Source organism: Branchiostoma belcheri, unplaced genomic scaffold (genome assembly GCF_001625305.1).
Source record: "Branchiostoma belcheri isolate BF01 breed outbred unplaced genomic scaffold, Haploidv18h27 scaffold56, whole genome shotgun sequence".
Classification (NCBI taxonomy): Eukaryota; Metazoa; Chordata; class Leptocardii; order Amphioxiformes; family Branchiostomatidae; genus Branchiostoma; species Branchiostoma belcheri.
The window spans coordinates 2,039,360-2,052,828 of NW_017804198.1; the positions used below are offsets into that span (position 1 = coordinate 2,039,360).

General features: G+C 45.5%; 2 protein-coding genes across 2 annotated transcripts; both read left to right on the plus strand.

The window, feature by feature from the left end:
- The first annotated feature begins 2,132 nt into the window (after nucleotides 1-2,132).
- On the plus strand, nucleotides 2,133-4,859 carry LOC109481519 (tyrosine-protein kinase receptor Tie-1-like). Its single transcript, XM_019784095.1, has one exon. It carries the CDS (start codon nucleotides 2,163-2,165, stop codon nucleotides 4,857-4,859), a length of 2,697 nt encoding a protein of 898 aa, XP_019639654.1. The 5' UTR covers nucleotides 2,133-2,162.
- A 4,794-nt stretch (nucleotides 4,860-9,653) lies between these two features.
- LOC109481520 (F-box protein At1g78280-like) lies at nucleotides 9,654-10,870 on the plus strand. Its single transcript, XM_019784096.1, has 2 exons — nucleotides 9,654-9,932; nucleotides 10,085-10,870. Exons 1-2 carry the CDS (start codon nucleotides 9,654-9,656, stop codon nucleotides 10,868-10,870), a joined length of 1,065 nt encoding a protein of 354 aa, XP_019639655.1.
- The last annotated feature ends 2,599 nt before the right edge of the window (nucleotides 10,871-13,469 follow it).

The following is a 13,469-nucleotide window of genomic DNA, read 5'->3' on the forward strand; positions in this document are numbered from 1 at the left end:
AGGGGCAGGCACAAGTCAATGCGGGGTGTTTGTGTGTGTGTGTGGGTGGTGTGTGCATGTGTGTGTCTGTGTGTGTGTGGTGTGTGTGTGTGTGTGTGTGTGTGTGTGTGTGTGTGTGTGTGTGTGTGTGTGTGTGTGTGTGTGTGTGTGTGTGTGTGTGTGTGTGTGTGTGTGTGTGTGTGTGTGTGTGTGTGTGTGTGTGTGTGTGTGTGTGTGTGTGTGTGTGTGTGTGTGTGTGTGTGAGTGAATGAATGAGTGACAAATGCTGGCGTTCACTCTGTACACCTACATTGTATTGTATTATATTTTTGTTCAGTTTTGGTTGAGACCTTGGTTCATTATACTAATCTGTAACTTATGTATGTACCATATATTTACCTTCGCCAAGAAGGTTATGTTTTCGTTGGCGTTCGTGTGTCTGTGTGTGTGTGTGTCAACACGATAACTCAAGAAGGCTAAGATGGGTTGTCTTTATATTTGGTAGGTGGGTAGGTCTTGATGAGACCTGGAACTGATTATATTTTGGGCCCCCTGGCGGCTTGTTATGGTACTGCAGCAGAACTTCCGGTTTTGATATCTCGTGATCTGGACATGGTAGGGTCATTTAATTTGGATGATAGGTAGCTCTTTGGCTGGGGAAGAAGTGACATGGGTTTGGACCCCCTAGCGGCTTGTTCTGGAACTGCAGAAGTATTCGTTGAAAAATATTGGAAGGAGGATAACTCAAGAACAGATTGACGGATCATCATGCTTTTTGGTATGTGGGTACCTTAAAGAATGCTTGACATATGAAAATGATAGTTATGCAAATCAGCAGCTAATTAGCATAATTAATGAGGAAATGCTATAAATCTGCTACCTTCCATGATATGATTATTCAAACGTGTGGCATGTGTAATTGTGAAGAAGAACATTGGCAGGTAGTGTTTATGCAAATGAATGCCTAATTTGCATAATTAATGCGAATCGTCAACATTCGTCAAGGCCTAAGTGTAACATCATTTGGCGAAGGTATGAGATCGTGTAACTCTAGTTGGTCCTGAAAATAGCCAAAAAAACTATTTTGTACAATGTTAAAGTGGTATATGTCAAAAGTATGAATGACATCCTTTGGATATGTGTCCAAGGTATCCCCATACCAAATTTCAGGTCATTTGGGGCACAGGAGCCAACAATGTAAATTCTTTGTCCGAAAATAGCCCAATAAAAGCCCTATTTTCCACAATTTCGAAGTAAGGTATGTCAAAAGCTTGAATGAGGTTTTGTAGACATATGTCCAAGGTATCCCCATACCAAATTTCAGGTCATTTGGTTTTATTACCAGGGCTCCACAGAAAAAAATAAAACAATTTTTCAAAAAAATGAAGAAAAAAACACCTGGGGGTATTTGGCTAATACAGAAATTGAATCCATTTAACGAAATGGCAGGAGAAGGAGGAGAAGAAGAAACATGAGAGAAAGCAATATGTCTTCAGAAGCACCACTTTGTGCTGAAGCCATAACAAATAATAGTGAGACGGAAGGTTGCTATGCAAGCTCTTGTCAGCAAGCCAGGTTTCTATCAGAAGTCGTGATCGCGTGTGTGTGTAAAAGGTTAACTCCTTTTCGCGGGGCATGTTTCTATGTGGTTACAATGTTGTCAGATTGCTGTCAGGCGACAAAGACTGGACGGATAACAACTAATAAATGAGGCTGAGCTAGTATATTTAAACCGAAGTGATGCGTGGATGGCAACAGGTATTCAAATTCGTCTAAATGCAACCATTCACTGTGCAAAGAAAAGAAGCATTCACTGGTAGACGGCAACTTATACCGACTAATACCAATTTTTCAGTACTCTATTCTTGTTAACTAATTGCCATTTCATCTTTCAGTAAAATAAACTGTGACTCTTTAATGTGTTTCGTCCATGCAGTAAGTTTCATTAGAATCTTTCACTCGCTCTGCCGAGCTCGCTTGAAATATTTCAGAGCTGACAGAGCATAACATTGTTGTTATGGTTTAACTCTCAACAGGTGTAAGCAAGTGTTCGGTATGACAAAGGAAGAAGGAAGAGGAAAAAAGAAATAGCAAATAGCAAACAACCTGCCTGTTGTCAAAGCAAAGAAACAGACGAGTGTGGATCAGTTACTACCAGAGGGCCATTGCTCTGCGGAGAGAAGATGGCGCTAATCGCTACTCTCTGTGTTGTATTTCTGCTGGCTGAGATGTCGTCTATCTCCAAAGTCCAGCTTAAAAACGTGACGGAAATACCGGAGGATGCGCCAGTCGGTAGCACGGTGGTGCGGCTGAGAGATTCTCTTGTTGCCGCCAGCCTGGTTAGTTCTGCTGACGACGACAGTGGGACGTGCTGGTCAGTCAACATCACCACAGGAGACGATTGGGGACGGTTCGGGGTTCGCGCTGAGGACTGGGCGCTGGTCGTAGCGGCTCCGCTGGACTACCAGTTGTGCTCGCGGTACAACCTGACGGTGGAACTGACAAACACCGGGAACGAGAACGTCTTGTACGTGACCCTCATCATCGTAGTCATAGACGTGCCTGAATACCCGCCATTCTATAACAAACGGTGTGAGACGCCAGTCCTTCTGGATAAAGAGAAGGGAGAGGAGTATACTTTGATCAGTAGTGACGGATATTATACTACAGCTAACGGAGATGTAATGGCAGAGTACAGAGATTTTCTTCAGTTCAATTACGCGAAGAAATACCCAGGTAACTTTGTCTTGAAAAGCGATTGTTCCTTACGATGTGCCTTCAGCAAAAAGACAATTGGTAGAGACGGGGGTGTCATCACCTCGGTGATTGAAGGACGTTTACATGGTAGAGGCGAATTTGAATGTCGCGACTGGGAGTGGAGGACTAAGGGGAAAATTACTATATTGAACCTTTCTCTGGATGACGACTTGCCTCAGTGGGTAGTAAACGGTCAGTTCCAAGGGGAGGAAAATCCCCGCTATGTCATCGCCGTTGAGTTAAACGAGATCTGGTCCACATCACCATACTGGATTCGCTGTGGAGCTAATGTCACGATGGGGGATAATGGGGGAACAGTTCTATTTGAGTGGACATTTCAGTACAACTTTACAGGGTGTCCTGGTGGATTATACGGTGTGTATTGTGACAAGGACTGTGTTTGTAAGAACGGTGCCCGGTGTCATGGCTTTAACGGTGCCTGTGAGTGCCGCCCGGGCTGGAGAGGGAGGGCCTGTGATATTCCCTGGCCCGAAGTCGCCATCGTGGTAGAGACACCCGGCGATTCAGCAGTTGTGAAGTACATCGGCACCAATCTGACTTTGACCTGCCTGGCTCCTCATATTGACGTGGCAAATATGACTTGGCTTTATCAAACAGGAAAAACAACTAACGACACAAAAATCATCGACGAAGGGACAGCCCAGAACAGTTCTATCAGCTTTCAGCCGATACTAGAGTCAGCTAGCGGCAAATATAGCTGTATGGCACAGGCTGAAGATGGTCAGCTTTTCAACGCGACTTTCGTACTAAACGCCACCGAATGCCGACCCAACTATCATGGGGAAGTCTGCAGCCAAGTGTGTGACTGTGAGTACGGAGGGACGTGTGACAGGTGGGAGGGGTGTCTGTGTCCTGCCGGCCGTCGGGGAGACAGGTGTCAGCACGAGTGCGCCCCTGGCACGTTCGGAAGGAACTGCAGCATGAGGTGTTACTGCGAAAACAGCGCCTTGTGTGATCCAGTCAATGGCAGCTGTATTTGTGCTGAAGGACAGTCGGGCGAGTTTTGTCAGCACGTCTCCATTCCTGGGAACAACAATCAAGTCGTTGTTGTAGTGTTGTTGTCCGTTATTCCGGCCATTGTGGTAATCGCCTGCATCGTCACTAGAATCCTGTTGAGACGGGGTCACCGACAGGCAAAAGTTGACTCAGAAATGACGTCCGTCGTGGAAACCTTTCCGTCATGGGAAGTAGATAGAGAGGACATTCGCTTCGAGCACATGATCGGGGAGGGGGAGTTCGGCCATGTCGTACGGGCAGGGCTGCGCGTGCCGGAAGGGTACGAGGTTCTGGTCGCGGCTAAAAGTATCCGGCCCGACCGCAAGACGGCGTCTACTGTCCGCGACTTTCGACGAGAAATGGACATTCTCGCCAGAATCCACGAGGACAAAGATGGACACCCGAACGTGGTGAAGCTTTACGGAGTTCTGACCAAGTCGGAGCCTCAGTACATCCTGGTAGAGTACGCAAGCAATGAAGAGCTACGCCGGTACCTGTGGACTTTGCGTGAACATTGCAAGATCACGGGGGATAGGAAACTGTTAGAGCGTCTCGGTTTCGCTTGTGACGTGGCCTGTGGGTTATCGGAGCTAGCACGTCTGAAGATCGTGCACCGGGACATCGCGGCTCGTAACGTCGTCATCAGCGACAGAAAAGTGGCCAAGATCGCGGACTTCGGACTGGCGCGCGACGTCTACATGTCGTCGGCGTACGAACGCACGGACCAGGGCGGGGAGGAGGAACTGTTGCCGCTGAAGTGGATGGCCGTGGAGTCGTTACGGGACGGGGTGTACACGTGTGAGAGTGACGTGTGGTCGTACGGCGTGCTGCTGTGGGAGATCGCCAGTTTTGGGGAGGAGCCGCGCTACGCTGGCGGTCCGATGCACCCGGACGTCTGCAAACTACTGGAGCTGCTGAGGAAAGGCGTCCGTCTGCAGCAGCCGCAGAACTGTCCGCTGCCGGTGTACCGCATCATCAGGTCATGTTGGGTGTTCAACCCATCGAGGCGGCCGACGCCTGACGAGCTGGTGCGGAAGATTGACCTGCTGAGGCCGCAGAGACAAGCTGCACACCCAGGTTACCCGGGCAGTCGCTACATTCGATAAACTTTTCAAGTTTAATGTCAACAAACATCTGTCCTCACTGGCTGTACCCAAAGCAACCCAAAGCATTTGAGTCGCTCTCATGACCCTTGTTTTGTGGTAAATCATGAAGTAAAAAAAATAAATAAATAGATAAAAAAGGGACCTCGAAAGAATGGACTCCTCTTTATACTTATACATCATTATTATCATATATCAAGGCAAAATTGTATGGCTAGACATTGATAAAATCTAAGAATATTAGCCACAGATTTTAAAACGACCATGTTCCGGTACTTTTAAATAATTATTTCGTTTTAGCATTAAAATATAATATTAGAAATAAAATATTAAGATATTAAGATAAGATAGTACAATTTCAAGAAGCATAGTCTCCCTTATACCTATAGTTTTTACATCATTGTTATCATATATTATGGCAATATTGCAAGAACACAGAATATTTTGGTAAATAATGATAAAATCTAGGAATTTTAATCATAAAACGATCATGTTGTGTTTTTTAATACTTATTTCGTTTTTGTAATATACTACCTTTAAGGCCATGTTGATTTGATTATATGGATGACATCCGCGCGCGCATGAATTTTCGTCTGTTTCCAAGAAAAAAAGTTTTCGACCACACTGTAAATCGTACATAATGAGCAAATATATGTCATATGTTGCGAGAAGTTATTGGAAAAAAAACCCAATGTCATAGAATGCCAACATCAATTCAGGAAAAGAAGAAAATGAGAAGGAATGAAACTGAAGAGTTTATTTGAATATTTTGGACATCAATATATTTTAATTGGCCCTTTTCACTTGTCAGTTTATTAACCATAGTTTATCAGACACATTTGAAAACTTTCTCAACTTTCGTTCACAATTCCACCAAACTCGTCATAGCTTCCAATTACACATACCCCTATATACAGAACCTCCCAGGCCCAGAGGAATGTGAAATTTATATCAAAGTGCCCTTCCATGGAATAATCTTCCCTTTTCCCTCAAAAATCTTACCTCTCTTCAAACTTTCAAACGTAAATTAAAACGTCATTTCCTATCCATGACTTTTAAATTCTTCACCATATACGTCCTTAGCAAGTTACGCCGCGGCTTATAATTAGCATCACTGTTATATAAAAATATTTACCTTCGCCCAGAAGGTTATGTTTTTGCCAGGAAGGAGAAACAAACATGTCTGTTTCTCCTTACCAGCCAGACGGACGAGCCATACTGCGGAGACAGCCATTGCGGCAAGCACCGTGAGGACGCCGCCAGCTGTCCGTTTGACTGCTGTGTATCCAGTATTACCTATAGTCTATCTAACATTTATTCAGTACTAACAGACATGTCTGTTTCTCCTTACTAGCCCGACGGACGAGCCTTACAGCTGCCCGTTTGACTGCTGCGTATCCAAAAAAATCTAATTTTTCTAAATACTCTACGGAGGTATGAGATTTTCGAGTCCTTCTTTTATTTTTGAGCAGAAGAACTCAAGGCGTTGAAGATGAAGAGATTTTCATGGTAGATAAATTGCAACGTCCTTGATTGCAGTTAGCCCCAAGCGTACGAATATAATGATAGAATTTGCCTTTCTTTCAAGCAATAGACATTTGTTTGAGGTCTGTAAACTCAAGAAAGTATTTTTTCTTGCTTTATGAGACAGGGGACAGAGACAGGTGAATTTATTAGTTTGAACAGTCCATATTTGCTGCTTGTCTTCTGGGATATTAGACTGATATGAAATTTGGAGAGTCTCACCTGGTCACTTTCTTTCTTTTGTTCAATCACGTAAAGCGACTTACAGTGTCTTTAGTTAAACCTTGTAAAACAGGTCGGGAGCCATGTCTGTCAACCTGGTTGGTGATCGGCGAAATTTGCTGCTGTTCTACTGCGCCAGCCAAATGTTTTAAACTGTCGTTTCCACTCTCGAATGTTTCACAATGTTTGAAACATTCGAGAATTGAGTGGAGGTTCAGCCATGGTTGGGGACTAGTTGGCTGTTGATTGGGAGTTGGTCGGTGCGTGGTTAAGAGTCAAACCTGACTTCCAACTACGTCTCAATCACTGCTGACTTACTCTCAACCAATCCCCAACCTACCCATGACTCACTCCAGGCCCTTAGACGGATCCTTTCTAATACCTTTCCTAAACTGATAAAAACTTTGTGGGGTCGTGTGGCGTAGCGGCAGAGTGCTCGACTCGGAACCAAGAGGTCCCGGGTCGAGTCCTGACATGCCTCCGATCTTGTGCCCTTGTGAAAGGCACTTTACTCATTTTCACTTGAGTTAAGTGAGGAAAGTCGTGTATTGTCCTGTCCTGTCTTTGTACTCTGTGTTGGTGGCGGCCTAAAAATAACTTGAGTGTAACTTGAGTGTATCGTCGCCACGTTTGGTCATGAAATGCTGGAATAAAAAAAACTAATAACAGAACGTCTATCAACCACACAACCGGCACGTAACACAAAACACAGAAGAACCGTAAACATGGTAAAAGCTGTGCCGAACCTAACTTTGACCTCATTTTGGAATCTCGGGATGTTTACTACATAGAAGTATGGATCATTTTGATTCAAAACAAAGAGATTTCCTGGTCCGCTTCTTTTTAAGTTGCTGATTGTGTCCTTATCAAGGGAACACAACATAAGCAAGACATTCAATATTACCTGTTGGTTTGAATAAAGAGGTTTGAAATCTATAACGAGTTAAAGATGAGAAGGGAACTGCACGAAAATCACACGATTTCCGGTCATATTATTACCCAAATGAAAAATGGAGGTATTGTTTTTGGCGTGTGTGTCTGTGTGTGTGTCTGTGTGTGTGTCTGTGTGTGTGTTTGTGTGTGTGTCTGTGTGTGTGTCTGTGTGTTTGTGTTTCCGCACATTTGTAGTCAGCATAACTTCATAACGCCTTTATGGATTATGGATGATATTTGGTATGTTGGTAAGTCTTAGGAAGACAAAGGTCAAGGTCAAAACTCGGAACTCTTGTTGAAAGAGAAACGATAGATCATAGGTTGAAAATTCCATGGGAAGTTAAGACGAAATTGAAAAGATATACAAGCCTGTAAACTCCAGCGACAAGCTTTCTAGTTTACATAAGGGGTACCGGTGGTGACATATGAAAAACTGACTTCTGTCTCTCGAGGAAGGAAAATGAACCTGCCTGGATCTCCCGAAGCCACGTAGCAGATGGATGTGCTGAGCATGATAGAAAGGGAAGATTGATAGCAGCATGCTGCAGATCGAATCGATCCTTACAGGGGGCGCTTTTGGACATGCAGTGCATGTAACAAAGGGATGCATTACTCTCCAAGCAGAGGTTTGGGTTTGGGGGTATTTTTTAGGCTTTTTTTATCGGGGTTTCTTTTTCGCACTGGAATTTTTCTTTCACCCAACCCAACCTCTGCCGGCACTCACCCCGGGTTGGGTGAAAGAAAAATTCCAGTGCAAAAAAGAAACCCCGATAAAAAAAAGTCTAAAAACACGCCAAAAATAACCCCAAACCCTAACATCTGCTTGGAAAGAAGGGATTCATAGACGATGTAGTCCAAGTCGTTCATTATAGACCATTATAACCTTTGCTTTGATACCATGTTGTACGTTTCATTCCTTTTATATGTGATGTTGTCACTGAATGGTGAGTGATCACACAGGATATTGATATTGCTTGGGAGTTCTGAGGTCTGCGAATTCTTATTCAGTTTGTATATTCATGTATCACATAGCTGAGCACACTGCCTGAAGGCGTAGCATCGGTTTTGTTAAATTAGTACAAGCTGTGTAAGACTATAATTAAAACTCTCAACCTTCAAAGACAGGGTTACTCAACCCTAATCTAAAACACAACACACATTGCACAGATAAACAGCTCATTACTTAAAAGTAGTTTGAGCATTTAGAATGTCTTTTAGAGACAGATTAACTTTTATAGAAGCACATCAAATCCAACAGCTATGTGTGCTATCAAAACCGCATCGTCTCTTTTGCAGTTTGTTGAAGTTTTAGTGCCAGATTTTTTTAACTCGGTGTGACAACTCCTTTGGTGTGAAGAGAAATTGCCAACCTCGCGTGCGTTGATAGACTCACGCTGTGAAAATCTTCATTTTCAAAACCCCGTGTGTGGAGCGCCCCCTAACGTGGACGGGTCGCACGACACCCGGTGAAACTTCATATTAAACAATAGTCTCTGTGTGGTCTTATCCACAGTGAAGTGCAGTCTACGATCCAGGAAAAAAAGACGAATTCTTCTCATTCTTCCAAATAGAAATACCTAGCACAACAGTCTACGTCACGGGAGAACAGCATTCTACGTCACGGGAGAACAGCATTCTACGTCACGGGAGAACAGCATTCTACGTCACGGCAGAACAGCATTTTACGTCACGGGAGAACAGCATTTTACGTCACGGGAGAACAGCGTTCTGCGTCACGGGAGAATAGCATTCTACGTCACGGCAGAACAGCATTTTACGTCACGGGAGAACAGCATTTTTACGTCACGGGAGAACAGCGTTCTGCGTCACGGGAGAACAGCATTCTACGTCACGGGAGAACAGCATTTTACGTCACGGGAGTACAGCATTTTACGTCACAGGAGAACAGCATTTTACATCACGGGAGAACAGCATTTTACGTCACGGGAGAACAGCATTCTACGTCACGGGAGAACAGCATTCTATGTCACGGGAGAACAGCATTTTACGTCACGGGAGAACAGAGTTCTGCGTCTAGAACCGTCGATCGAACGTGTTGAGTGACGCTGAGAGGACGGAGACATTTCCACTGTTTTCCCGTCCACAAAACCCTGAGAAATGGTGCGGAAGAGGAAGAAACTCGTTGGAAAGAATAACCAACCGACGGTCTCGAAGAGGACCGGGGTCACGTGGGAAGACGAAGTTGGGAAGAAATCGCGTTCATCGGACGAAACTGACGACCTTCAGGACTCGGGAACGCCAAGGTCAGAGCCAATGCAGTTATCACCCGAGCGGGATCTCAAGGATTCCGGTGAGAGTGAAGACGTCTTGCAGGATCCCAAGACGGGCTTAGCTGTTCAAGAAATACGCCGCCCGTCTGAAGAACTTCATAAGAACGTGAGTTTGCGAGACAAAAATGGTTTCAAGATGTCGTTGTTCGTCTTCTTTACCTTTGGTGCCGTCATAGCGGTGGTTAGTTGGGTGAATCCGCATGATGTGTGGAACACAGATGCCGATCTTTGCTGCTTCTGGGGTTTCAACACACCCAGAACTGCCGCCAGGGAGACACCCTGCAGTCTGAATCAGACCGGTCTCAGTCCCTCAACAGCACCGCCAGGGTCTGTGAAGGTGTCATTCGCCGCTGCGACTTTGACGTCAGGTACGCCGACCAGATGACGTCAGAAGAGTTCGAATCGACGTACCGGAACCGGAAGCCGGTGTTGCTGCGATTCCGGGGCGGCGCTCGGGACTGGACGGACCCGGACGTGTGGACTAGAGACGGCCTTGTGTCCCGCCACGGCGACAGACGGGTCCGGACGGGTTACCCGCCAGACATCGTCAGTAATTACGGGATAGGAGACGACAGCGAGACGCTTGACGCGTATCTCACGCGTTATCTGGATGACGAAGACGGTTTCGACAGCAAGTACCTGGCGGACAGGACGCTTATGACGGAACTCTTGCCGCACATCCGCCTGCCGAGCTACCTGAACCAGTCGCGACTGGAGGGTCCAGCCTTCCGCCTGTTCCTGGGCCGGTCCGGTCCGGGTCTCTCCTGGCACGCCCACGGACAGGCCTGGAACGGCGTCGTGTTCGGCGCCAAACGATGGTTCATGTCTGCTCCGGACCGACCGCCTCTTGGTGGGATCAGTTTCAAACAACTGGACAGGATGAAGTATGTTCAGCCGTACGTGAGCGCCGCCTGGCGAGCACTGGAGTGCCTGCAGCAGGCGGGGGATGTGGTTTATATCCCGGAGAGTTTCCACCACGCCGTGGTGAACATCGGTCACACTGTGGCCATGTCCTTCATAGACGAATGGCGAACTGAAAAATAGTGCATAAATAATCATAATAGTGCATTTCATCGTACTACATTAAAGCCTTAGTACTAATTTTATTTCATAGACTTGGTCGTTGGCTATAATAATCCGTCTTTTACTCTAACGGGCCACATTTAGTTCAGAACTGAAAATGGCCTTTTCTCTGTGTATTTGGAAATGGCGGGAAGTTTAAAGAAGTTCGCTCTGACTAATTTATCAAATACGGCCCGTTGAATTTTATACGTTTAGTATATGCTCAAGGCCAATGCCATGGCTATCAGTACCAATCTTCAAAGTTCACGGGCCGCGGTTGGTTAAGTGTGAACAGACCTTTTTTTCTGCATGTATGCAAATGTAGCGAGAAATTATTGTAGTCATGTTAGTCCCGCTTTGACTCGTTAATCAAAAGCCATTACATTTTCTTTTTTTTGAAAGTGGGTCAATATTCTCTTTTTTTCATAATATGACATATCACAGAATCAAAATCATTACTAACCTGAACAAAAGATTGAACAAAATTTCAGAAAAATATGTTATTATGCCATATATGCTTTCATGAAAGTTCATCTGTGTTGGTATTTACATGTTTAAAGTTAAAACCTTTGGTCCAACACAAAAATTCTCTCACCTAGAGCTTTCGACCAGTCACTCTGGTCTTGACTAAACCACGCTTCTAGCAGCCCTTCCACTGGTCAGGTCTCTAGCTTGACTAAACCACGCTTCTAGCAGCCCTTCCACTGGTCAGGTCTCTAACCTGACTAAACCACGCTTCTAGCAGCCCTTCTACTGGTCAGGTCTCTAGTCTGACTAAACCACGCTTCTAGCAGCCCTTCCACTGGTCAGGTCTCTAGACTGACTAAACCACGCTTCTAGCAGCCCTTCCACTGGTCAGGTCTCTAGACTGACTAAACCACGCTTGTAGCAGCCCTTCTACTGGTCAGGTCTCTAGACTGACTAAACCACGCTTCTAGCAGCCCTCATCCAACCAAGGAGGTTAAATTTATTGTATTTAACCTCCTTGATCCAACCTCGATACCGGTTTTAGCTTCTAGCAGCCCTTCCACAGGTCAGGCCCTTAGAGGCTTGATGGCCAGCACCTCTAAGCCAGGAGAATCCTGAAAATCCTGATCCTATTGATTTATGTGCCAACATGGACCAATCATCGCCAGTCTCAGAGCTGCAAGGAAAATGTGACGTACAGAATTCAGCTGTACGGAAAAGGCTGCGGTAGTGCCTCATATCACCTATGGTTAGTTCTATCATATCCTCGCATAGAATCCTATGCTAATCTACTAATGATTCGTGGTATTGCAGAATTTTTCAAAGATAGAGATATCAAACTGCTTTTGTTTTTTTCTTGAATCCTCAGTATATAACGTTGCCGCAGAGAAGTAGCAGTTATTGATCTACCAAGAAGACAAATCTGTAGTAGAGTGGCGCTGTTTCAATCTCACCACACTCACACCCGGTAATTGGGCTCTCTCCACACTGGCTCCATCTTCAAATGACAGCCGTAATGCACATGAGCCGGATATGGGCTCACGGTATGACGCATCCAGCTCAAGAGATAAGCCTGGTTCAAACGTCTTCTCAAGCGAGACACGCGCGTGCAGGCTTAACAAACATTGTCTGCAATCAATCGCCCATTCAGACAGAAACATCCAGGTTATTCGTGAATGAGGAAAGGCCGGCGCGCTGTCTGAGTCTGACCGCGTGTGTGCGGTGCTTTTGTAGCCCAGGTCGGGGGACATCGTCCGTGTGGACAACTGGATAACAGGTGAGTACGGATCTTTGTCAACCTGTTCAAGGCGCACAGAGCCATTTCAGGGCAGTACAACTGGATTTTCAAAGTCAATTTACTAGCCGTTTGGTAATGTAGTAAGTTAAATCAACCCTATCCTACATCATGCTGATACCTGTGAGGCAAAAGTGTGATGTCGCTGATGGAAAATGGTTGTTTGTTTCGTATCGTGTTAGCTATTTATCGGTGGTACAGGAAAAGTACTCACGTAGCTTGTCTTGGGGCTATTTCAATGCTTCAAGCTACGTATGTCATGAAATCATGACGAAAATATGCGTAGAAAAGGCAGTAAATGTCAATATCACACAGATTGCCTCATCCATGATATTTTTGTTTTATTTTGCCGCCCTGATATTGCATTGGACGCCTTTTATGTAGGTGTATAGGCACCATACAAGGCAAATATCTGTCTTCAAAACAAACTTTCCTCCATGTGCGTATGAAGTGTGACAGCCGTTCCCGTGTGTATGACGGCGCGGCGCTCTCACCAGGCCTACTGTCGGGCCGCGTGCGGTCCTGATGCCGCCGAATTTTTCAGGCCGGCTGGGACAGGACGATCTGAGGGTGCCATTTCATACGGAGCATTAGGGTGGTGCCTATCTTCATTTCTGTAGCCCTTGGGTCACACAGTTGTGCAGGCACTACAGCAGGGGGCTGGTTCACTATGCGAAGCATAAGGGTGGTGCCTATCTTCATTTTTCTAGCCCTTGGATCACACAGTTGAGCAAGCACTGCAGTAGGTGGCTAGTCCACTGTTGGTTGTTCCATTCTATGCGGAGTATAAGGGTGGTGCCTATCTCCATTTCTGTAGCC

Excerpts from the sequence above, each read along its gene's own strand:
- LOC109481520 (XM_019784096.1), top strand. The coding sequence starts at position 9,654 with ATGGTGCGGAAGAGGAAGAAACTCGTTGGAAAGAATAACCAACCGACG. Across the intron at positions 9,933-10,084 it reads CTGAAGAACTTCATAAGAAC|AACTGCCGCCAGGGAGACAC; the intron begins GTGAGTTTGCGA and ends CAACACACCCAG.
- LOC109481519 (XM_019784095.1), top strand. The coding sequence starts at position 2,163 with ATGGCGCTAATCGCTACTCTCTGTGTTGTATTTCTGCTGGCTGAGATG.